Genomic DNA, 25,550 nt, shown 5'->3' on the forward strand with positions numbered 1-25,550 from the left:
TATATATATATATATATATATATATATATATATATATATTGCCTTGAAAATGAGACAAGAAGCAACAATTTTTTAAGATCAATTAGCAATAAGGAAAATAAATCATAAAGAAAAGTAACAAATCAAAATGGGAGGAAAATTACTTATACTTGAGGTTTTTAACATGATCCATAGTAGGTATATCTTTCATGTTACCATTTTTAGTAATAGCGTTGTAGACGCCGACCTAGAACCAACAGTTCTTTACGTTTGCTAGGAAAGGCCTCTTCTTTGGTACGTCCTTCATCATGGTGGTTTGTTAAAAATTATGATTTTCATTCCTGTGGTTTAGAAATTATACTTTTCGTTCTTGTGGTTTATAATGTATTGCTATTTTCGTCCTTATAATTTACAATTTATTATTATTTCAGTCCATTGTACTATAAAGATAGCAATTAGCCTAGAGAGAGTAATAGCAACAAATTATAAACTATAAGGACAAAAATCACAGGGTGAAAATGGTAATTTACTCTATTTTTTTTTTGCTTGTGTTTGTTATACTTTTTTAATTTAATACTTGATGACTTATTATTAAAGCTTGATAGGTTTTATACTTTTAACAGTTTTACCTAAACATTTTATAGTAGAAATAGTATATATTAACAATCATGATCATTTTCAAAAGCAACATTGTATCGAATTCGAATGCATCAATGCTAACCAAAGAAAGCGATAATCGAGAACACATTCAAGTTATTGAACATCAAAGAATAACGAACAGAAGTCTACTTTTTCCTCCCGTTAAACGCAAATCCCCAAAATTGTAATTGTAAGAGACATACATAAAAATAAAAAAAAGCTATCAGAAGACCTTCATGCCAAACCAAAGGCATTGCAAGACAAACCTAAAAGGAGATTGGCACATCTATGGATCAGCAATGGTGACTTCAACCTCGACACCAGGTTCAATAGTGATCGAGGTGATTTGCTTCACAACATCTGGTGAGCTGAAAAGATCAATAACCCGCTTGTGGACGCGAAGCTCAAATCTATCCCATGTGTTTGTTCCTACAAACCGGAATAAAAGCCAAATAAGCCTTCAAGGAACCATAAGATGAATCAGAAAACACAACATAAAATGAATTAGAAGGTTCAACTCCTAGTGGGTTGGCATATATACAATGATAACCACATCCCTGGGTTAAATACTTAAATACAAATGTCCATTTGCATAGAAACAAACATGCATCCTACATAACTTAAAAAGTATAGCAGACATCATTCAGCACCTTCATGAAAAATTGTATTGAAATGTGAAAATGGAGTAGTTTGTTGTTATCTACTAAAAGGAATAAAAATTACCTTCACCACAAGGAGACTTCCTTGTTGTGATGTTAAGAACCTTGGTTGGCATTCTAACAGGTCCTTTGACTCGTAGCTTCTTGTCTTTGGCACCACGAACCAAATCCGAACAAACTGTGGTTTAAAAAAGATCATTAAAACTCCGATCAGCAAAGGATTAAAGATCACAAAATGAAGATTGACATCACAGATGCGAAACCTATACGGTACCAAATCTAGAACACATCACCCTGCTACCATGATTGAACCATTAAAATCCATAGTATCAAACTTAAGCTTGCTTCAATGTCAGCCTCAAAAGTTATATTAAAAGAAGGCAAATGAGAAATGCGGTTAACAAAGACGAAGTTTGATGAAGAGTTGCCATATTTTTCCAAGCTAAATTTGTGACGAGACTCGAATCAAAATCTTTTCTCCAATTGTTCAATTTGTGACAATGAGAACTAATTGCATTAAACATGAAGTTACAATGCACCAATTGCATAAACCATAAAGTTATAGGGATGTTACATTAGAACATTAAATCATGAATGCACTAGAAATAAAACTATAGCATTATGTAGTAACAATGACCAAGTTGACCTCTGTAGTTAAAAGTAACAAGCATAACAGAAACAGGTGACACAAAAATCCAATTGCAAATAAGATTAATAAGAGATTGTTAGAGGAACTGATACCTTTTTCAAGGTTCTTGACATTCTTAGAAGAGAGGGTGATTCTAATCTTGTGAATCTGTTCTTGGGGCTCTTCCAGCCCGGGCTTTGTCGGCTTCATTGCTGCATACGCCATCTTTTTGTTTCTGCTACACTAAAAACATAATTTTTTCAATCAATTCTAAAGCAGGATACCTTCAGCACAATCCAAATGGTTCTAGTTGTAAACTATGGTAAAAAAACCAGTGGCAAGTGCACTAACACATGCTATATTAATGATTCTATGTACAGTGTGGGCGTAACAGGATTGTAGTGATCAATTCATGAACAATAAACAGCGCGAAAGCTAGGAAAATTAACAAAATTTTATGCCTTTTCCCCCTAATCATTCGTGGATCTAGCAGTCATATGTAAATCGCAGAAAGACAAAACAGAAAGCGAACCCTAAGTATACATTTCTTAAATTAGATGAAATTGAATGTTCGAGATCAAAAGAACCTGCAAAATTACAACGTCAAAGTGCAGCTGCTTGGTCTTCTTGCCTCTGGTGATGATGGATGCTCCAAATACAGCAGATGAAACCCTAGGTCAGTTTATAGCCAGTAGTGAGTGACGGAAGATAAAGGCCCATAAAAGTGGAATGGGCCTTAAACAATGAGGCCCATAAAAGAAGAGCTCAGCCCAATATTAAGGTTACGTTTTCCTTGGGTCGTATCGTAATCGTACTACGGAACTTGGCCCAAATTCTAATTTGGTTTGGTTCCTTGTTTTATTTTATTAAGAGGCAGCATTTGAATCTTCAAGAGGTGAATCTTGTTTGACAAAAAAAGTCTGTTTTTTAATGGTCTTAAAACCTTTTGAATGATTTTGTATCATGAGCCTCCTTTAACCATTTAGCACCCTAATTTCATTATAAGAAAATATCAAACAATTATATTTTATTTTGCACTATATCACGAAAGTCTCTTAATAATTCTGACTATTTAATTATTTTGTACCAAACCATTCAGCAACTGCTAAATAGCCAAATTTTAGTTATTTATTCCTTAAAGTTGAATACTTAAGTTGAAAAAAAAACATACAAATAATAAAACTTTAAGATACGATGCTATTTCTACAAATTTAACGAAAATATATTGTAAGGAATCATATGTTTGCGTTTTAGTCAAAAATATATTTCTAAAGTAATTTCTTAATATATTTTAGTATCTGTTATTAGTCTTTATAAAAACGGTTGTTTAAAAATACTAGAAGGATACTCGTACAATATACATCTCGATTTTAATATTTTCATATTATTTTTACTTTTTTGTTTCAGTCGATGTTATAATACGGTTTTATGTATTTTTGAGAAAACGATAATATTTTTAAGTTTTGAATAAAAAAAATGTGAAAATATCATAAAAAATGAAAAAAAATATTGATATTAGAACCAAACTAACTATTTAAAATTTCTTCTTCTTTTTTGTATTTATTTATTTTATTTTTTATTTTTGATTTAATAATATAATTTTTTATAAAGATAATAATTAAGTATTTTGTTAGAATTCAATGATTATCTTAATTATATTTTAGATTTTTTATATTTAAATGTTTATTCTCTATTCCATTATGTTTATCTGCAGTTAGTTACACGAATACAAACATAGAGCTTTAATAAGTCACACATATACACAATTTACTTATAATCTTGAATTTTGAATAATATACATAAATAAAAAGCACTTCATGCATAAAAAATAATTTTTAATAATTTTTATTAAATATTTTATAATATGCTATAGATATGTGACTTTCTTATGTAGTATGCTTTTCTTCTAAGTTTTCATTTTAAATTTAATAATTTGGATATTCAGCTACAAATTTTTCATTTTACTTTTATTGAGAAATACTTAAAATTAAATCAATAGTCTCATCTTAATTTTATTAATTAAGTATTAAATAAAATTATCTATATATATATATATATATATATATATATTTTAATTTTCTAGGGTTTTAATTAGTTTAAATACAAATTAAAACAAAATAATTAAACCAACACATCACAACTTTATAAATCACACATTCTGTTTTTGACAAACATATCAACTACTCTCTACTGTCGCTGGATTAGTCGAGGTTCACGCAAGTAGGGACCGGACACCCAAATAAACTCGCTAATAATTTTAGTTCATGAAAATACATTTCTGAGATGGTTAAGCATACATACATCGTGGGGTTAAATTTTGAGCCATACGATCACTGGGTCAGGTCCCTAATACAAAAGCTTATATAACAAACGACTAAGAAGAAACGTCTGATTTACTAATCTTCTTTTTCGTTTTTGTCTTCTTGGGTGTGGCCTCTCGAAATGCCGATGGGCAGAGGTCGTTAATGATACATATATCGCAGGAGGGCCGAAGAGGGGTACATACAGTTTGTCCAAAACCCACCAAAAGAGGATTTATCGGCACCCATTCTTCCTTAGGAAGCCACAACTGCAACGACTCTCGTGTCTCCTCCGGTGTCTTGGTCCGCTCCTTTGAACTGTCCCGCGAAACCCAACCGAGCCGGTTACAAATACGGTGCACGTGAGTGTCTACACATATCCCTTGAACATTATTCCATGCTACATTCATCACCAGATGAGCCATCTTCGGACCAATTCCTGGAAGTGACAGCAATGCCTCGAGTGTTTCTGGGATATCTCCATCGTATTTCAACATGCATATTTTCGCTATTTTCTTCATGTTGGTTGCTTTTCTCGTGTAAAATCCAACTGGGTAAATCAAGTTTTTTAAGATCGATTCATCAGCCTTCTCGATTGTTTCTGCTTTCAGAAGGTCGTTCTCAAGAAGACGTTGTATAGCTCCATGGTTGACGTTATCTTTAGTCTGGCTTGATAGAAGCGAAGATATCAAAACAGCAAATCTTCTTTCTTTAGGAGGAAGAGAACTACCAGCTTTCTCGCATCCCATAGAGTCTACTGGAGCATCTTCTGAAGATCTCATTTTACGAATTCCTTCAAGAACTTTTTCCCAGTTTGGAGGTGTTTTCACCTTAGTTTCATCTACTTTTGTGATGGGTTTAGATTTTCCCAGATATAAGTTATCACTTGGCTTTCTGTATGCAAATTCCTCAATATCAGGCAGGCTACCTAGCTTATGGTCCTCAGGCTCTGATTTTACAGCAGTTTCTGTAACTAATTCAGACTTTCTCAATCTCTTTTTCCTCACAAAAACGCGAATCTCTGATACAGAATGAGCTTTAGAAGATTCGGAGCTTGCATTATGCTCTGAAGATGCCATTTCTGCTTTTACAGATATTGCGGTAGTATGCATTCTATTGGAAAGGTTGGTTTGTGCCAAAGCTAAAGAAAGAAGCATATGGTTTCTGGGAAGAATGATGCCCTTCTTAATAAATCACATGTTGACAAAATCCTGAAAGAGGAGATAGTAAATTATCAGCTATATGAAGTGTGGCTTACACCCTTAAACAGTTCATTCATGAAGCTTGAACTGTTACAAAACATGATATCCAGATTCCAGGGCAGTTCATAACATCAACATCCGTTGGTGCTAGAGGGAATGGAGACATTCTGGCAGTAGAGCCCAATGAGGGCAGTATTGGAACAAAAGTGAACAATTTCACGAATTTAGCAAAACCAATGACATATAATTGCATAGGAAAATTGAAGAGTACCACATATCACCAGAAATTTCTATGATTAGGATATATGTTTGTGTGTGTTGGGAAACTGAAGACATTGAAGCAACTTGCACTAAATGTGACTTTTATTTTAGAAATTTGGTTACAAAGTGGGCCTTGATGATTCAATATGTGTTGCAATACTAAAGGGAACCTGAGGAGTCAAGGAGATAGAATCATATTGGCAAAACGACTGCTGGGGAGATAGCTATGACTGTCATTTCTGGAAATACTGTTCAAGAATCATCAAATCAATAAAAATACAGTTTTTGGATAACTTATAGGTTGTTCGAGGCATACTGGTTAGCAAGAAGCCTTCACTAGCAAGTGATCTCAAATCTCTTTGTCATGTAAATACAGAGTAAAGGTTTTGAAAGAAATCGTTACTGGTTTTCTGTATGGTAGTTAGAATCAAGGTCAAGAAATATTAATTTTGCAACATTTTCTTTAGACATGCAATTCAATAATCAACTGTAATGATCAAAATGCTAGTCACATGAACCTTTTCCTCTCTAGGAAACAAAATTAACTAGCATGCATAACAAGCAATGCCGTACCCAGGGGGAGTGTAAAGATGTCACATAGGCAGATAGGCTTTTAGTGGTAGTCATTCATTTTAAGCACTGTGTTACAGGAAGTAAAGGGTGTTGATAAGATGTGGAAGGATATAACTATATGCATTCAAGGGGTAGCAAAAGAGTTGGTCAAAGAAAGTAGAGAAAGGAGACACCACCTAGATACAGGAATGAAGAGGTAAAAAAGGCTATTCACAATATGAACTCTTATATAGTTATTAAGAGTGTAGAGAACATACAGAAACGACTAGCCACTAAGGAAGCTTGAAAGCAGTAAGCAGAACTAGAGCAAAAGCATATGAAGAACCTTAAAGAAACGAGAGACAGAATGAGGTAAAAGGATGCATCCAAGCTGGCTAGGGGCTGTTTACCAATTTTTATATTCAGTCATTTATGGATAAATTTGTCTGTCTAGATAAAAATGTGTTGTTGTTTACTTTGTTTTCTGAATAAGTAGTCTGAATGACAAAAATGACCGATTTACCCCTCAACTTGATAAAACGTTGTTCATTTTTCAAGTTGAATGATAGTTTTATGATGCTTAAAACCCAGATCTTCAACTATTTTAAATTTATCAGTACATGAACTTTTGATGCTGCAAAGTCATTGAATCTAAAAAAGCACATATCCCCTCGATTATATCAAGAAAATCTACCTACACTGTGGAGTTTATCTTTTTAATACCAACCGCAAATATATTTATGAATTCACAACTCCCATTTCATATCCACAAACAAAAAAATTTGAAAACGGAAAAAGGGGGAAAACAAAATCAACTTGCTTTCTAGTTCAATAAAAGCAACTACAGCAAACATAATGCAAATCAACTCGTCCTGGATCGTAATCCAACCACATGAATCAAATTACGTACAAAAACAACAAATTCAATGAATGTAAAGCAATACCATAAAAATCAGTTAACTCAGAGCTGACCTGGAGCAGGAAAAACCCAGAATTTTGACTCCAATACTACTCAATCTTCTGCTTCATCAAATACTACTTACAACTTCAAATCGGCTGAGTGAATTCAGCAGAAGAAATTGAAGTGAGTAGAGTTGGCAGAAGAAGGGATTATTACCGAATGATTTCATGAATGCAGACATTGAAGGAATCTTTGAATCGGACAAAATTCTTTCATCTTTATTAGGGATTATTTAATTGGGAACAGAGGTCATCAGTGGAGTGATGGTTGAGATGGTTGCTGTGGCTGGTCGTGAAGAGAGGTCGCCGGGTTGGAGATGGATACTGATTGAGGCACGGAGAAGAGAGATAGGGTAATCTTTTATGAGCGTGTTTTTTAATCTAAGGGATAAGAAGGGGCGGGAGAGGTAGCTTGTTGGCTGAATCCGACAAGAGAGCATTTTGAGCTATGCGAATAAGCTGGTTACTTTTTCATTAAGCTATAAGTAAACACTCTAAAATGTCTGCACAAATAAGCTAATTAAGTCATTAAGCCCATTGAGTCAAAAGTAAACACCCCAAAGAAAAGGAAAAAAGATAATGGTGATTGCATCAAAACAACCAAGAACAAGAACCAACAACTCCTGATCAAATATGACGAAATTGGACAACGTTGGAGGGATTATTTTGACAAGTCTATTCAACGAAGATACTGAAGATGTGCTAGGGAACTTGATGACTCTATTGATGATGCTACTAGCAGGTTCGTATGTAGAATCAAAGGAGTCCAGAAGGATGCATACTGTAATTTGTAAGTTTACAAAAGATGGTGAAATTGATGGCATGTTAGTCATATCATTATCTTAGGGAAACCTTTCTACACATAAGTTTTAGGGGAATCTCTTGTGGGTTAAAAATGGAATTTTGAAATCAATTTCATACCAAGTTTCAAAGATCAGTTTCCTGTTTCCATATAAAAACAGAACGGATCCAGAAAACACAACTTTTGACCTACTTAGTGATTTCAGACAAACACCTCAATCAAGGATTTCAAAAGGATATTATCTACTTGATTTTGACAATGCGAGTGATTTCAAGTGGCACAAATTATGCTAGCTTGAGGAAGGCCTGGCTAGATTCGATTTAGGTTTATAGTATTCGATTCAATAAATCACGAACAAAACCAAATAACCCATACTAGTACATATTGTCATCAAAAGAACTAGTAATCAAATGAAAAGCTAGTTGAACAAAATCTATAGCTTCATACCTGCTTAAATGGCGTCGTCTACACAAGTAAAGGTAACACACTTGCGCACCAAATAATGAACATATTACATACAAGTGTAAAAGGGGTTCTTATTTAGCAAAAAGTGGAAGTCTGTAAGTGTGGAAGAGAAAGAGGGACGTCGTGCACTTACGAATACAATAGGGTGATCGGTCGGAGAATATGTAGCCGGAAGATCGCTGGGGTTTCTAAGATGATTTTTATACACAAATTACAAATACCGTATACGAATGAACGAATCCCTGCGGTAACCCTAACCGGTTAACCGTAACGCATGTTTAAAAAAAATGGTTTTTTATATAAAAAACCACCCTTAAAATTTTACTCAAATACGTCACTTTCTATATCATTAAGTTGTTGGTGATTTTAGTTTTATCGACTGTTTAAGTGTAATTGGAATTAACATAAATGTCAATGGACTTTAAATTGTGATCTAATATAAGTTAGGTGGTGCATAGTGCATAATTATATATAAGACGAAATTTGATCTCAGATGCGACAAAATGGCGGGGTCAAGGGGCAGCGCTCTTAGGAGACTTTTCGGATCTAAGTTCTAAAAGATTTTAAAATTTCACTAAATCTTGTGTGTTTCAGCTTTTGTAGGCCATCGCTGAAAGGTTGTATAGGGCTGTCACAGAGAGCCTTCAGTTGTTGCTAAAGGTCTATCAGCCGTTGCTAAAAGTCCATCAACTATCGCTGAAAAGGGTCATCGTTGAAGAGGCAGTTTCCATAACTTAATAGTCGGTTGTAACTACTTTTTAACCTTATCCATTAACAGTTATAACCGTTTGTAGCTGATTCTAACTTCCAAAAACCGTCAATTTTATCCATTTTTTGAATGGAACATGTATATATACGTGATACATATCATGTTGGTTCTGCCTTGAAATCTGAACATTCAAATATTCCCTAGTAACTTGACTCTCATTGTTATACCTAAATTCAAAAGCGGTTTTAAGGATTATCCTAGATTTAATTTTGTGATACTCATACATAGGGTCGAAATATCAATTTGGAAAGTAAATTACATGATCCTAAAACAAATTAGATTCCAATTACCATTTACCCTATAATCCTAAATTTATAACATAAGTGACTACCAAACATGAGCTATGAATCTCATTAAGCTGTAACAAACACAGGGCCGTCCCTGGGGGAGGGCGACACGGGCGCACGCCCAGGGCACAAAAATATCAAGGGGCCTAAATTTTTTTCTTAAAATACAATAGTAGTCTAAAATAATTTAATAAACTAAAAAAAACCAAAAAGTTGTAGCATAGACGCAAAAAAAATTTAGTAGATAATAAGGGCACAAAAATATATCAACTAATTATATTGGAGAAGAAAATAAAAATATTAATTGGTCATTCATTATATGTTATTATTTATTGTCTTTCTAAAAAAATTATCTGCAATAAGTTCCAGTGATATTGGCTATTGCTATCTTTATATGCTTGACTGTTTTTGTGCTTCAACAATTCAACATTAAGATCATGTGCTTGTTATTGCTATATATTTTTGTTGGATATTTTTTATCAATTTCTGTTTTTATTGACTATTGTTATTTGGTTATCTTGTTCTAATTGTTTTTATTGACTATTGTTATTTATTTTTCTTCTACATAAAATATTTTACTATTGTTTGACAATCAATCTATTGTTCTTATAATTTATGATGTATTTCATGGTTTTGTGATTAGTGAATAAATTTTTTCTACTAGATGTATTTAGTAATGTCTCTTATATATGTCATGTTTCATGAACTTTTAATCTTAAGTTCTTAACATCTTATTTTAGTTGAACACAAAAAGAAGGAAAAGAGAATTTAGATATTTTCATCAATTGTCTGACTTATGTATCTTTCATTGGGATTCCACCATACCACAAGATTCTATTTAACTGCTCAAATAATCATTCGTTGAGTTTGCATATTATATGTTCAATTCAATATTTATTCTTATTGGATCTCAATGGATCATCTTTTCTTTCATATTTTTATTGATACTCATTTGTCTACTTGTATAGAAAATCTTGATAATCTTCTTTATTATTGATCTCTCATTGACCCTCATGATTATTGCATTCACACGAATTCTCTTTTTGTATCAAAATAACACATATTTCTTGTTATTAAGATTTCTTTCCTTACTAACTTATTAACATTTCTTGTACTCAAATTTTTCGTACTTATCGAGGGTCACTACAAAAAAAGTGAACTCTGACGATGCACTTTTTAAAGATGATATGTTTCCGCTACAAGTTATAGCATGTCGTTTTGCGATGACAAAAGTCGTTGCCTTGTTTCTTGCAGTGGGGCCATGTTTTTACGTTCGCCCATGACCTATAAAATATCAGGAACGAACCTGAACAAACAATCTATTAAATTAATTTAAAACCACTCAATGAAACCAATAACATTTTTATGAGTTACATAAATGACAAACAATTTGTTAGCCAATAATTTTACTTTTTACTACAAAAATCTTCAACTTTCTTATGGATATTGGTTCCACTTTTTTCCTTTGTGGCATTAAAATGTCAATTAATTAACTAATGGTTGCAATGTCATATTATGTCACAACCAGATCAATCTAACCCATCATATTAATTAGGTCGAGGTGGGTTATGTTTTAGATTGTTCAAACGATTTTTTCAACAACCCATTGCAGCCTTACAATTATTGGATACTTTACCGGATCAGTTTCCATAAATTAATTTTTATCGGTAAAATTAGGTTTGTTAATAGTAATAATTTTTTTCTTTAGCAATCAAAGTGTGAAAAGAAAATTTTCTACTTAGAGAAGACAAAAAAAAAAACATTCAATAAACCATATAATACTAACATAGTTATAGTCAAAACCACACCCAAAAGAACTGATAAACATTAAGGCACTGTTTGACAATTGTTAAATGGTTTGGTACAGAATAATTAAATGATTAAAAACACTCTAATGATATAATGCAAAATAAAATATAATTGTTCAATAATTATTTACAATGAAATTAAGATACTGAATAGTTAAACAAAACCCATGATACAAAATCATTTAGAGAATTTTAAAACCATTAAAAGGAGCAGATTTTTTTTTTGCCAAACAAGATTCGCCTCTTAATGGAACTATTAATAGGTAAACAAACAATCCCTAAGCAATAACCATCCAATAAATTTTCATCATCTTATATACTTGTCATCGTATCTATAATTTCGCGTAAAATTACTTTTCCATCAAAATTGTGTAGTTTTAGTTACTAGAAAATATTGAAAATATTACAACATTACGCGTCAAACAAATAGGTCCATCCACCAGATTCAGGCTGACTACAATAATACGAAAACCGATTTATCAACTTAACATTAATGGTGCTATAGCAGCAAATGGGGTTTCTAAAGAGGGTGCAAGCAAATGTGATCTACCCTTAGTATGTTCCTCGGACAACGTTTGACCCAATTGACAGCTGTTTCGTAACATGAGTTCAGTAAGTCATCTTCTGCAAACAAAACAGGATTGTTGTTGATGTTGTCAGTTAAACAGCTATAACAAACAAGTACTCGAATAAAAAACCAAACGCGGTATTTCCGACACAGTGATAGGGTCTGAAGTGTACGTAGACCTTGCCTCTATTCCAAAAGGTAGAGAGGCTGTTTCCGAGTACTCAAATAACAACAATTTTAATGAGTATGTAAATTGGGTACTGACAGGCTGTCACTGCTGCTTTTCTTTGACTTCTTCATCCGGTTATCGGCTTTCAAAGATAATGAATCATCGGTCTCCATTTCATATCCTTTCCTCTTCTTGGTATGACTGCACCCAATTTGAAGAAATGTTATCGTGTTTGAATATATACAGAAACATCATTTAACGGTCATGGCTACAGGTTCAGATAAAAAACCTCGCCTCTTCTGCAGGTTTATCCAACCAGCTGACGCTTCCTGTGTGAGGTGGAACCAATGATCCCGATATATGGAGTGTTTCCTCATCAAAACTACAACCAACTTTCAATGTCAGCTCATTTATGGACTGGAGCAACATTAATTTCCATAACAGCCAGTTCTATACAATCGTATACAAATCACATACAGCCCAAATTACTACAAGGAAGGATGACAACATTTGGCAAGGGCCACCATCTAAACACCAGAGAGGCTTTCAACTTTCACAACAAAATTTGGTAAACAAGTTGCAAACTTGAATGCAGTGAAAGTTACAAACAGAAACCCAGAAAATAGAGTAAAGATGGTGATGAAATCAATCCTAACAAGTATCAAAGGCTGAGAAAATAAGATATCTATAATAACTGGATTAACTACACCTTGTCAAGGAATCTATACTAATCTACATCTTATCACATATAAGAATCAGTGAATTTGGGGAACTTTCAACAGTTACCAAAATCAGTGAATTTGGGGAACTTTCAACAGTTACCAGATGCACAAAGGTTGTTCATCTAGACTACAGGTGACTTCTTATAAGGGAGCAACCAACTGCAAAATAATACGTCTATATGGAAAGTAATTTGGTCGGTAGACTACAAGGCGACTAAATATAATTTATCTTTGACCAGCTTTCTAGCATAACAGATAATCAGAAAATAATTTCAGCCTGAAAGGCTTTAACCAAAATTAACATTGAAATAGCATTAAGCATGTGAACGGTGAACCCATCAAATAGATAGACGAGATAAGCGAATTCTCGTCTATGCTGTTAATTGCGGCGATATCTCGGATAGCGGTCCTTTGCAAAATATCGGTGGTCAAATTGCGGTAGCGCAATTTTGGCCGATGTTTAGAGTAAATTGCGTTCGATATTAACGTTAGGGATGATGATGATGATCACGCTGGAGATGAAGGGGGAGAAGGGAAAGAGTGGGAAGCTAGCCTAAACGAAGAAGTGAACGTATTAGATGATGTTGACTCAGATGCTGAACCTATTGCTTGCGATTAGCTCGTCTATGAACACTTTTCCTATTTTGCAAATGATATGTTTATGTAGGCATATTATATGTGTATATATATATATATATATATATAATTCTAAGAAATATTATATGAACCGCTATTTGTGGACCGCTATCCCACCGCTATAACTGCTATAACCGCTATTTTAAATATCGATCCCGAACGCAATTTTGTATTTTCACCGCTATAACAACATAGATACACAAATGCATATACATGTATATACAGCAGACAAAGTAAAGAAGGGATATCACTAGATACAACTAGAGCCATGAAAATGAACACGTTTAGAAAATAAAAGAATTCATTACCTCTTGACTACAAAACGTATAACGGTTCCAATCTCTATCTTATGGTGCTTATCGATGGTGCTAGCATAAACTTCCTTTCTATGTTTCTGAAACAAGATGCATTGACATTGTTGCCATTAGTTATTGAAGACCAACACAATGTGTGGATATAGGAAAGAAGGGAATTTGTCAAGCACAAGAGGTCAAGAGCTATGATGTACTTACAACTTTGTAACTGAATTCTTCACGAATGTCTTCTTCTGTAATGGTTGCGGAAGAAAAACCAAGAACAATAATGTGTATAGTCTGCTCACCAAGTTTAACTACCTTTCCTTCTGGAAAACATAATCATAACAAAATTTAGGACATAAATATGGATCAAACTTGTTAAAGTCCAAGATTTGAACACCTCCTGAGATGTGTGTGAAAGAGAAAGACAGATCGTAGTAGTCACAGAAGTTAGTAGAAGAACAAATTTCAGCATATGAAGAAGTAACCCAAAAAAGGACTTCAGATCTTGTTAAGCACGATTTCAAAATACAGATCTAACATTAGATAAACTACAAGTAATGATACATATCATGGGAACTATCGGTGGAGTACCTAAAAGCATGTCTGGTTTTGGATAGAAAAGTAATAATCGTGCTTGTAGTCTCACACCGAAGTAAGGATTTAGGCCTGGAAGAATCTTTGCCAACTTATTTTTGGTAGAAGCACTGTAAGCCAGCAAAACACCATCAAATGTCTCATTGAACCTGCCAAAACGAATCCAAATAAATAATACAACAAGATAGAGAAATGAAACGCTAATGGTATGAGGTTATCTTCCCTAAACAATTGGTAATGTCATACTAAAACTTTTGGGCCACATTAACAATACTTTTCCGCTACAGCTACATTATTCATTTTGAAGCAACTATACAAGTGGACTATAGCCTACAGGTTTGTAGATTATGTACAGGTGGCAATCCCTCGCTCCATTTGATCATCCAAACATTAATCAAATCACTTTCCCAATACCACAATAACATCAATTGATGTGGTCAATTTGAAACTCTAATATATAACAAATTTAAGGTTCAACATGGTCATATTGGTGATAGTATAAATACAAATTTTGCAAACGGACCAACTACTAGTAATTACACAGACCTGCTACACCATATGATTCGTATCACTAAATTGAACAAGAAAGACAAATGGAAGTCAAAGAAGCCTTGTCCTTTCTTCACAAAATTCCAACACTACAAGCAAAAAGCATCATGAAAAATCACAAGTGAGATGGAGATGATGGATTTCACCTTGTTATACTTGGTTGCATTGATTAGCCTTAATAGGGATGTACAGAAGGATGATACTTATGTTCATGGGTTCAAGAAGAGGTTCCGTAACAAACAGATCCTGTTGGATTTCATTTTTAAGACTCCCCCAACTACTTAAGGACAAATGGCTTCATGCTATAAAATAAGTGTATGAGAGCMCTTAAACACCAGACCAATAAGAACTAGCAAATCATCTATGAAGAAGGTTGCATCGAAAAAGAAAAAGAATAACTGGCTTTCTAAATCATAATAATTGGCACTTGGTTTCAAAATAACTGTTATAGGTGCAAATTTTTTAATAAAAGAACATCATACTTGAATAAATTAAACATTTTGGCCCACAATTTTTTCATAATTCCCATTTTTCCCTTTAGAGAAAATAAGTGATTTTCCTTTAGTAACCACTCTACTCAACCTTGGTTTTAGAATGACCAATATACTATATTATGATATTCTTAAAAACTCCAAAGTAAGATTAAATACTTTCCAATTGTTACTATAAAGAATTCATTTGATACGAAGAAGTCATACGTATACAAGTGATTAAAATGAAATCCCAGTGAATAAATTATTATTAAATAGCTATGTGCATTTCATTAGATCTTCATTTTGATCACTCACAGATACAAGACTGCACTTCACACACCCAACAGCTACAAGAGGCCTGATCAGATCTCTCTATCTCGTTAATGTCATAGTTATATTCCAGATCAGCCAAATTCTGCCATTCCTGGCTTCGAATGAGTTCTTCGCTAAATTCAAAAGTGATAAAAATAATATTTACCATAAAAATGATAAATACAATTAATTGCAAAAAACAAACTAAACAAACCCAATATATCCCACTAAAAAGTATGGGTCTATGGGGTAAGATCTGCCTCAAGTGGCAGAGAGGCAGGTTTTGCAAAAAATAAATGGTATTAAAATATTTTGAAAATGAAATTTGTTCTAGGAAACAAGTAACCTATGGGTTCCAGTGAATTTTAACTGTAATTTTCATTTCCCAAAACCAATGTTTTTAGTAATTTCAACCTTTTTCAACATATTAGCCCTTTGTTGTTCCTTTTTATCACTCCAATTAAATATGTGATGTGTATTTCTATTCAAGAATGAAGCATGGTATGATTCTGAGAAAAGATAATGTGTACTCGCATGATTTTACATAAAGAAATGGTGATGAGTATGATTGTAAATTTGATGGATGTTGTAGATATGCTCTATTTAGTATAACTTTATCTATAGTAAAATAAAAATAGCTTGTGTACTTAATTAATACAATTATTATTTTGTAAAGACAAATAGACTTATTAATTATATTTCATTTGAATCCTTTTCCAGAAAGATTGTAATCAAGCACTACTGTTATTTTGAAACCAAAGACAAAGTAGAATGGTTATACAAATCCATCACTCGTTTCTGTATGGGCATAAACAAAAATCTGAAAGATTTCTGCAAAATGGCCACTCTTTTCCTTTCATTTACGGTGTCTCTTGTGGGATGTTGCAAGTATAATGGTGGTTCTAGAACAGGTGTCAAGTATAATGGGTGCAAAAATCAATAACTCAATTTGTGGGTTACTAATAGCTTTCACTATGGTTTTAAAGTTGATTTGGAGGTTATTGGGCCAGCCTGCTGGTTTGGTGTATGGTGCGTTACATCGATCTAACTTCCTATTCACGTGGGAGTATGGGACTAGTCGGTGCACAAAATGATGACATATAATTCAATGTCGTCTGTTTCTAGTTGTCATAAATAGAAATGGAAGAAGCAGGAAGATAGGCATAGTAGTGTTTGGTCATATTATAGTTGGTTGGAATAACCAAGCAAGGAAGAAGACATAAAGCCAGAGTTCCCTAGATGCAAGGTTTTAAAGAACGGAAACGAACCTCGAGGCGTTTTCCTCTTAGGTATGTGAGGTGTAAGCTTCGAGACGGTCGAGGCATAAGCCCCAAAAAATAAAACAACAAAATTCATAGACCTATAATTATTTATATATATAAACAGATTATACAATATTATACCTAATTACATAAAAACAGAACATGTATACATAAAAACAGCATAAACAGCATATGTTTACATAAAAACAGAATATATATATATATATATATATATATAGATATATATAAACAGATTATGCATAATTTATACCTAAAAACAGAATATTTATATATAATAAAACAGAATATAGATACAATATACATAAAAACATAATATGTACACATAAAAGAACCTGCAGCAAACCAGTAAAGTTGGTATTGAACTGGTGATGGTTTGGAAAGAAGAAGCAACTCAGAATTCGTTCAAGACTTCAAGTCAAGTATATAAATATGTTTACAGTTTTGGACTTTTGGTATTGAATAAGGCAGAATAAAAAGAGATGATGAAAAGTTGGGTTACAATGTAACTGTTACACAGGAAGAGGCAGAAAAATAGGTCGATTGTTCAGTTTCCATATAATATTAGTGTTTTTTAGGTTTAATCATTTCCTTATTTTAAAAAATTAAGGTTTTCTACGAAATCGAAGATCAAGCATACATTCAATCTGGACGGTATAGGTGGACCGCCTCACTGCCCGCCTCACATATCAAGGTGTAGGTTCAATTTGGGATGGTTGAGGCGCACGTTCATAAACAAAATTGGACCGCATAGCCCTGAGGTGCACCTAGGCGCACTCCTCTGGCGTTTTTTAARCCATGCCTAGGTGGGTGCTTAACACATTAGATTTTTGTTTACCGTTGTTAAGGCAACAACACCTCAAAATTGAGCCTTGCAATGAAAATAATGTAAGAAAAGTTCTTATATTCTGCGGTAATTTACAAGCATGGAACTTCGGTGAGTCTCTATCAAGGACAAGGACCAGATATTTTAATACTCTGGCAGTCTGGCTAAATATATTAGACGGTTGAGGTTAATCAACAACTGCTACTAGCATAATCCTTCCCCAAACGCCTAACTACATAACCTTTCATGCACTACAACAGGCGCTATCGAAATAATAGATATGATAGACGATCGACTACCTCGATATTTAGGAATAAGCACACTAGGGTTTTCAACCGTGGATACAGGAAAAGTACAAATTTATCACTTGCCCACCTTAGATCATCTCCAATCACGACACCTAAAAATAAACACCCAAATTGGTGGGGCGAATACACCAAAAATCAATTCATATCCAACCATGGGGCATATATGCCGTTTGATAGGAACCTGCATATATGCCGTTCCTCTCCCATTCAAGCAAAATGCCATTCTTTTTGCCTGCCGGCAGCAAATTTGGGTGTTTTTACAGTGGAATATCCCTCTACATGATACTCTTTTCAGCTTCTCTTGCAGTGGAATCTACATTACTTTGTCAAAATAGCTTTATGTATCATTGATCAGTAATTAATTCAGCTTATCAAATGGAATATGGATCGTTTAAACAAATAGAACTGTTAAGTTTCAATTAATGTTTATATATACCCATCAGCTCATCTTCTTTTGCTATATTCGTGCATCAATGTCATTCTTCCCCGAATGGTGGACAATTACATTAAAGACAAAGGATTCAAGGTCGATGACGTATTTGAAATAAAGAGAAAGAAAAAGACGAAGAATTACTTGAAAAGCATTGAACCGAGTTCACCAAAAATGGCTTGAGAGGCGTTGTTTGACTTCGATGGGTGTAAATACACCACCAATTCCGCATCCGATACCTTCAATCCCTCCATTGATGTTCTTGTAGCTAAAACACCAAAACCCTAACCAAAAATCATAAACCCTAGTATCCAGGGTTTAAACATCGAACGTGAATTATGACGTTGCGCTTCCGAAGCGAAGTGGGCTAGAAATACAGCAAATGAAGGCATAGGTCAGTGTCAGTTTATATCGTAGTGACGAAAGATAAAGGCCCATAAAAGTTCAAATGAGGCCCATAAAAGAAGAGCTCAGCCCAATATTAAGGTCACGTTTTATTTATTTAGTTTTTTTTAATTTTGTTTCGATCTGATTAGCATCTTGATGAACTAGAATGGTACTTGTGCAATGTATCGAGACACATTTTTATTTCAATATTTCATTTTATTTTTTATCCATGTCAATATAATACGATTTTATGCGGTTTTGAAAAACAACAATGTTTCTATTTTGGAATAAAATATAAATTTGAAAATATCATATAAAATTTGCAAAAACTATATCAATATTAGTATCAAATTAATTATTTAAAAGTTTTTGTTTGTGTATTTATTTTAATTCTAAATTTTTATTATAATTTAATTTAATGTAACGAAGTAACTTAATTTAGGTTTAATAATAAATTTTATTATAAAGATAATAATTAAGTATTCTGTTAGAACTCAATAATTATCCTAATTATAATTTAGATTTTTTATATTTTAAAATAAGATGTTTATCCTCTATTTGATTATTTTTATTAGCAGTTAGTTACACGAATTCAAACATAGAACTTTAATAAGTTGTACTTATGAACAATTTATTTGTAATCTTGAATTTTAAGTAATATGCATCAATAAACAGTACTTTATGCAAAAAAAATGGTTTTTAAGAGTTTTAGWCAAATGTTTTATAATATAGTATAGATAAACACGACCCGTCTATCTAATCTAGTATTGCACCCTTATCTTGTCCAATGTTGTTTAATTCAGTCCAATATTGTTATCTTGTCTAGTTTACTTCAGTTTGTTACTCTTGTTTTCTGTTGAATGACGGAGTAAAACTCATTTATGTTTTTTCGGTTCGTTTATATCCATCAAATCTTAATTAACATTTATTTAATGACAGCAATATCACATAGAGAGAGTAGGTGTTGAACTGACATTTAACAATCACAAATAGAGCAATATTGAATGTTACAGTACGGTTTTTTGATGTCGGTCAAATTTGATCAAAATAAAAGCACATAACATGAAAATGACGACTATGTCCATCAAATTTGATCAAAATAAAAGCACATAACATGAAAATGACGACTATGTCCATCAAATCTCAGTGTGTTTTGTTGTTCCAAGAAGAAGATTAATTGAAATCACTTGGATTGTACGCGCATTAGTTAAGTCTTAAGGGAATGCGCTGCAAAATATTTTCTACATAGGGTTCAAATTCAGATGCTGCCAAATCTTTGTAAGCATGATGGTTTAACTGCGATGACTCCAAACCGTTCGTAGTCGTTCGGGGATCAAGTCGGTGTGCATATGTTGTAAAAGATATTAGTTAATTGAGTTGATATTATGTATTTGAACAAATAAGATTATTATTTTTACAACATACGAGCATTGACATCAATTGTGTAGTTTAATGTATTTTCAGATTAAGCAACAGTAGTAAAGGGTTATTCGGTTCGTTTTTTGTTAAAACTTGTATGGATATAGTTGTATGTATGTTAATTGATAAGTTGTTGTTCAGTTGTTGGGCTGAATAAACAGTCCAAATGTCATAAATGACCATTTTACCCCCTCTATATTTTACTTTTATTATGCCTTTATATACTTCATACAACAGATCCACACATCTTACACCACACCAAACACCATMATCKACATATAGTTCCTCTTTCCATTCAAGTAAACATCGCCAGTTTTTTTGAACTGTCGGGAGGAACTCCTTAATTCCACCACCAAGCAACTTCCTCYTGCTCGCTGAAACTCCACAYAAATCGACAAYCTAGAAGAACAATCGAAAACCACAATTGATGAACGAGATGATGAACAATTGACTGTTTGTAAAAAAACGAATTTTGGAGGACCTAGTTGTTTTTTAGATGATTTTGATGAGCGACGAGGTTGTTTGGTTCAAAAGTTGATGGAGAATAAAGTGTGTGAAAAACCGGTGGTCGGGATAAAATCAACGGCTACATATCTCAACAGAAGCTCGAGTTGAAGGTAGGTGAGTTGATGTACAGTGGTTTTTCTTCGTCGAAAAGCAAATTCGTGAAGACGAAAACAAAAACCTCCTCTGCCTTTCATTACCAGAAACACAAGGAAATTAAGGGGAAATCAAAAACCTCATATGTTGGAACCTCCTCCGTCGAACTCTAAACCTCCTCTATCGAAATCTGATGTTGGAAACACAAATAAATCAAAAACCTCTGATGAATGGTGAGAGGCAAACTCAATGGAGTGTTGAGGGAGGTAGCGGTGATGGAGCGTTGAGGGAGAAGAGTAGTTGGGGGAATTTAATGACCGAATACAAAGGACATAAATTTTATAGCCGAGAGATTCAGATATGGACGGACCGGATAAACCCATACCGAATAATTAGATATGGCTATGCAAATAAGCGATTTGACTTGTACAGCCGATTAAACCACAACGGAAAATGGGGCAACCGTTTTTGTTCAATAGAAAGAAAGTCAAACCACCAGTTACCATCAACGACTAAAATTGAAAATAATTGGATAGACCTCCATCTGCACATCAAAGTATTTCGTAGTAGCATAAACCTGCGCTAGATTGGGACTGCTTCGATGCTTCTACTCATCAGATTGGTAAGAAAGGTGGTAGGTGAAGGATTTCTCTGATACCCGGTTGTCAAAATCTGCCATTTTCAGTTGCAGAGATCGAGGAGAAGATGGGTTCTACCAGTAGAACTTGCTATAGTGATGTATTGCCATTCACAGCAATGGTGATGGTCGAGTGCATTATTGTAGGCGGAAATACATTATTCAAATCAGCCACCGCTCAAGGAATCAACTCATACGTCTTCACCACTTACGTCTTCCTCGTCGGCTTCCTTTTCCTCTTACCTTGTCCATTCTTCATCCGCAGGCAATTTTCATTTTTAATCGTTTCATCACTTGGTATTATGCAAGATCCCCCTATTTCCAATTCAACTTCGTGTTTCAATTTCTTTTGCAGAAGTTCAAACAACCAGGGGCTGAAATTCTCCATCGTTATCAAGCTTTTCCTTCTTAGCTTGATAGGGTAATTCATCTTGAATTCGGTCTTAACATATGTAGAAATTATTGAATTTGCTATCTTGACTTTTTCAATCTGATTAGGACGGAGGAATTTCTACTAATGCCTAAGGGTAGATGGAACCCTAATCTATTTTAAGCATTAAAATCACACCTCTCCTCAATTTCAATGAATCCTGATCGTTTTTTGTGTTTTTATTGCTATTAGTTACAATCAATCAACAATGTCATTGATTCAAATGCTGTAAATACCAGGTACTTGTCTCAGATATTTGGATACATTGGTATCAAGTACAGTTCTCCAACACTTTCTTCAGTTATGAGCAATCTGGCACCTGCTTTCACCTTCATACTTGCATTCTTTTTCAGGTACTCATATATTGTAGCCTTTGTTCAAGAGAAACACATAGATTTATATGTTCAAAATGATGATCATCTGACTTGAAAGAAGAGAAAATATTGGCTTCAAGTCTCCTTTTACTTGTGATCTAGAATCATGTATCYTTTTGGTCTATCAGGATGGAGAAATTGAATTTGCGAAGCTATACCAGTCAAGCAAAAATTGTGGGAACAATAGTGTCAATATCGGGAGCACTTGTAGCAACACTATATAATGGTACATCAGTTACCGTATCATCAGATTCCTCGAGCTTATATTGGATTATTGGTGGGATTTTACTTGCAAGTCAGAACTTCTTACTTTCATTTGTTTTGGTTTCCCAGGTACCAAAATTACCCATCCTTAGTTCAAATTTTCAGAATGCTAGCATATTTAGGGAACTTTTTGAGTGTTTTCAGTGACCTTGCAGGCACACATCATGATGGAATATCCGGTGGAACTAATGGTCGTTTTTGTATTTGGATTAAGTGGGTTGATTGTAGCTGCGTTTGCAGGGTTAATTATGGTGAGAGATTTAGATGCTTGGAATCTAAAACCTGATATGATGTTGGCTTCTATTATTTACATGGTAAGAAACTTTTTGCATGAATATGGGTAGCCTTCTTAGCTATAAAATTTTCTTTTCTGAGAGTGTTTTTTTTTCGTGTATAGGGCATATCTACAGGATTTCTGAATGGTCTCATTCAAGTATGGGCTCTGCGGTTAAAAGGCCCGGTTTATGTAGCCATGTTCAAGCCATTATCAATTGTAATTGCGGTTGGGATGGGTGCCATCTTCCTCGGAGATTCTCTCCATCTTGGAAGGTTCTTCCTCTCTGTCTCTCTCTCTAGCGTAGACAACTTGGAAACTTTGTCACTTTAGGGTGCGTTCGGTACACAATGGTATTGGACAAGACTGAACGTACGAGAGCGAGATAGGCGGGTGAAAGTGTTGTGGAAGGTTTCAGAGTTTTAATTTGACACATGTAGTTTAATAATTTTCCGTTCAGTCCGTTCTTGCCCTGTGTACCTGATTTTTGTGGGACAAAAATCTTGTATTGTTCTGCCCTAATTTTGCACCAAACATGGGAGAACAAGCTGTTGCTTTGTCATCTCCCGTGTATCAAACGCACCCTTCACTCCAACAAAGTTGAGTTTATAGGAAGCCAAAAGTGTTTTCAGTATCCTAATAGACCAGTTCATAGGATTTAATTTTATAGGACCAAACCTTTGTGTATCCTATCTAAAGGTGTTATAATAAGTTTATAAGACGCTTTTGAGTGTTTTAACAAGTTTTTTAGGACATTTTTATAGAACATCTCTTTGAAGTCTCCTGTAAACACATTTTTTATAGGACGCTGGATTTATAAGACACTTTTCAAATAGTGTCCTATAAAAAAGCTAATAGGACACTTGTTATAGGACACTTTGTTGCAAAACGTGTCCAGAAAAGCTTTTTGAGTGTCATATAAACTTGTTACAACTTTAAATAGGATATGCTTCTATAAACTCAAGTCCTTTAATATAGTGTATTAGGACATTTGGACATTTTATGCGTCCTATAAACCTGATTTTTTTTGTAGTGCTTATAGTTTTTTTATACGTTTGACTTGAAATTGAAGAAGGATTAATAATATGAAACCATACGAACTGAAAATTTGGTGCATGCAGTGTTGTTGGGGGGATAATAATATCATTAGGGTTCTATGYTGTTTTATGGGGAAAAGCTAAAGAAGATGGCAGTCATGTTGATGACAAGGAAGCAGCTTCATCATCCACCCAAACCACCTCTCTGTTGCAACCCCATGAGGTAACATAAATTATGAATCTGCTTCTATGATCTTTTAACATAAATTATGAATCTGCTTCTATGATCTGTTTCAAGGGGTGCTTGTCATACTTGTGCCTAATTGTTTGGGGTAAGAACAAAGCACRCTCGAAATGTAGATCAAAATCACAAGTACGACAACTAAATGAAAATTCATTTTGCCAAACACGCTGTAAACATGAACGACAATATCTTTTATTGGTTTTTGACTGAATTCTCCAAATGAGATGATTTGGATGAGCTTTGTGTCTTATTTTTTCAGGTATGAATGCGCAACTAACATCGGTGYGGTAGTCAAATTCAACACAAGTATAGACAAATCCATTGCATTGTAAGTTGCATACAGCAAACTTGAACAYGCCCAAAAGCTTACGAGAGACGAGCGGTAGGAGAAGAAGGGTACGTTGAGGGTGGTTTTGCACCGAGCAAAGTTGCATGGTTTCATCCTCATTGGCACACTTGTAGAAGGGTATGTTGGCGATTGGTCTCACACATCCATTACATAACAATTCAGTCTTTTTTATTGGGTTATGAGAGGATAACAGTTTCATTCTTGGGGAGGTTGGCTTCGACTAAGATTAGTGGGTGTTGGGTCTATTCCATAAGTTTGATATCCACTTTCTTTGAAAATTAAATGTTTTAAGATGCCTATGTGTTTGAAAAATTAGGAATAACTGCATCTTCAAAATCTTTATGAATTTTGTAACCATTTTTTGCGGTAAGCGTCATGACGCTGTAACTCGGATCCAAATGATATTCTTTTCAACATCTATAAGCCGATAAATATGGGAATGTAGATCATCGTAACCATTTCGTAAACTCATCGCAAACATGTCCTAAAACCATTTTTCGTAGTAAGTTTGGGGGCCGTGTGTTTAATTGAGATGGTCGTTGCTTAGTTTTTCAAGATATATCAAGTAGTATTTAATTAACGAATAAATATTATTAGATGTAGTTATCTGTTTTTAAACAAATCAATATATTACATCGTTTATGAAAAAGTCAATTTTCACATTTACTTTGTATCCATATCGGAATAGAACTTAAATATAACAATCAATCAATTAGTAGGGATGAATAAATAAAATGATTACACCATTAAATTCTTTTTTTTATTATGTTCTTTTGCACATGTAAAAAAAAAAGACGAAGAGTATAAAATACTTACAAATACAATTCCAAGAGACTGACAAACTCTTAATTGGAACTCCTACAAACATTTATAATGAATTGCAAACTTACATTTTAAACACTTCAAGATCATTTTGTACTTTAATAACCATTTACATCGATCACAAAGACCATCACTCTCAATTCCTTGAACAAATGAGAGAGGGTGTTCATGAGCTTTAGTGCTATGAATGCCACCAAACTTTATGTTCACGAACTTATAAATTCTTCGATGAAGGT

The 25,550-nt window shown here is 33.8% G+C and overlaps 4 protein-coding genes across 10 annotated transcripts; 1 reads left to right on the plus strand and 3 right to left on the minus strand.

Moving 5' to 3' along the window:
* Positions 1-674: 674 nt before the first annotated feature.
* Positions 675-2,566, minus strand: LOC112506629 (40S ribosomal protein S20-2-like). Of its 4 annotated transcripts, none has more exons than XM_025110814.1 (4): positions 2,493-2,566; positions 2,019-2,140; positions 1,342-1,455; positions 675-1,047 (listed from the first exon to the last, which is right to left on the minus strand). In XM_025110814.1, the coding sequence occupies exons 2-4, from the start codon at positions 2,128-2,130 to the stop codon at positions 905-907; spliced, it is 369 nt and encodes a 122-aa protein (XP_024966582.1). In that variant the 5' UTR covers positions 2,131-2,140; positions 2,493-2,566; the 3' UTR covers positions 675-904. The 4 variants fall into 4 exon arrangements, with proteins under 4 accessions (XP_024966582.1, XP_024966579.1, XP_024966581.1 ...); XM_025110811.1 differs by having other exon boundaries at positions 2,019-2,148; XM_025110813.1 differs by having other exon boundaries at positions 2,019-2,143; positions 2,493-2,559.
* Positions 2,567-4,065: 1,499 nt separating this feature from the next.
* On the minus strand, positions 4,066-8,635 carry LOC112507305 (endonuclease III homolog 1, chloroplastic). 2 transcript variants are annotated; one of them, XM_025111838.1, is made up of 2 exons: positions 8,581-8,635; positions 4,066-5,416 (listed from the first exon to the last, which is right to left on the minus strand). In XM_025111838.1, the coding sequence occupies exon 2, from the start codon at positions 5,360-5,362 to the stop codon at positions 4,280-4,282; it is 1,083 nt and encodes a 360-aa protein (XP_024967606.1). In that variant the 5' UTR covers positions 5,363-5,416; positions 8,581-8,635; the 3' UTR covers positions 4,066-4,279. The 2 variants fall into 2 exon arrangements, with proteins under 2 accessions (XP_024967606.1, XP_024967605.1); XM_025111837.1 differs by lacking the exon at positions 8,581-8,635 and adding an exon at positions 8,430-8,528.
* A 2,995-nt stretch (positions 8,636-11,630) lies between these two features.
* LOC112508047 lies at positions 11,631-18,857 on the minus strand. Of its 3 annotated transcripts, none has more exons than XR_003068594.1 (7): positions 18,622-18,857; positions 14,297-14,448; positions 13,919-14,028; positions 13,715-13,800; positions 12,338-12,430; positions 12,064-12,249; positions 11,631-11,935 (listed from the first exon to the last, which is right to left on the minus strand). XR_003068594.1 is itself a non-coding variant. In XM_025112831.1 (7 exons), the coding sequence occupies exons 1-7, from the start codon at positions 18,729-18,731 to the stop codon at positions 11,929-11,931; spliced, it is 663 nt and encodes a 220-aa protein (XP_024968599.1). In that variant the 5' UTR covers positions 18,732-18,857; the 3' UTR covers positions 11,633-11,928. The 3 variants fall into 3 exon arrangements, 1 of the variants encoding a protein (XP_024968599.1); XR_003068593.1 differs by having other exon boundaries at positions 12,059-12,249; XM_025112831.1 differs by having other exon boundaries at positions 11,633-11,935; positions 12,145-12,249.
* A 2,589-nt stretch (positions 18,858-21,446) lies between these two features.
* Positions 21,447-24,789, plus strand: LOC112506900 (WAT1-related protein At4g15540-like). Its single transcript, XM_025111227.1, has 8 exons — positions 21,447-21,785; positions 21,876-21,941; positions 22,190-22,303; positions 22,453-22,657; positions 22,744-22,902; positions 22,986-23,137; positions 23,984-24,122; positions 24,403-24,789. The coding sequence occupies exons 1-8, from the start codon at positions 21,589-21,591 to the stop codon at positions 24,406-24,408; spliced, it is 1,038 nt and encodes a 345-aa protein (XP_024966995.1). The 5' UTR covers positions 21,447-21,588; the 3' UTR covers positions 24,409-24,789.
* The last annotated feature ends 761 nt before the right edge of the window (positions 24,790-25,550 follow it).

This window comes from Cynara cardunculus, assembly GCF_001531365.2.
Source record: "Cynara cardunculus var. scolymus isolate 2C chromosome LG 2, CcrdV1, whole genome shotgun sequence".
Taxonomy (NCBI): domain Eukaryota; kingdom Viridiplantae; phylum Streptophyta; class Magnoliopsida; order Asterales; family Asteraceae; genus Cynara; species Cynara cardunculus.

Bases quoted from the DNA above. Each gene is read 5' to 3' on its own strand.
- LOC112508047 (XM_025112831.1), bottom strand. From the start codon at position 18,731: ATGGAGGGATTGAAGGTATCGGATGCGGAATTGGTGGTGTATTTACAC. The intron at 12,431-13,714 runs GTAATGAATTCT...AGTTGGTTGTAG, and splicing joins ATACGTTTTGTAGTCAAGAG to TTTTGATGAGGAAACACTCC. The intron at 12,250-12,337 runs GTTTTTTATCTG...AATTGGGTGCAG, and splicing joins AAACCTGCAGAAGAGGCGAG to TCATACCAAGAAGAGGAAAG.
- LOC112506629 (XM_025110814.1), bottom strand. From the start codon at position 2,130: ATGGCGTATGCAGCAATGAAGCCGACAAAGCCCGGGCTGGAAGAGCCC. The intron at 1,456-2,018 runs GTATCAGTTCCT...TTTAAACCACAG, and splicing joins TGTCAAGAACCTTGAAAAAG to TTTGTTCGGATTTGGTTCGT. The intron at 1,048-1,341 runs GTAATTTTTATT...TCCGGTTTGTAG, and splicing joins GAAGTCTCCTTGTGGTGAAG to GAACAAACACATGGGATAGA.
- LOC112507305 (XM_025111838.1), bottom strand. From the start codon at position 5,362: ATGCTTCTTTCTTTAGCTTTGGCACAAACCAACCTTTCCAATAGAATG.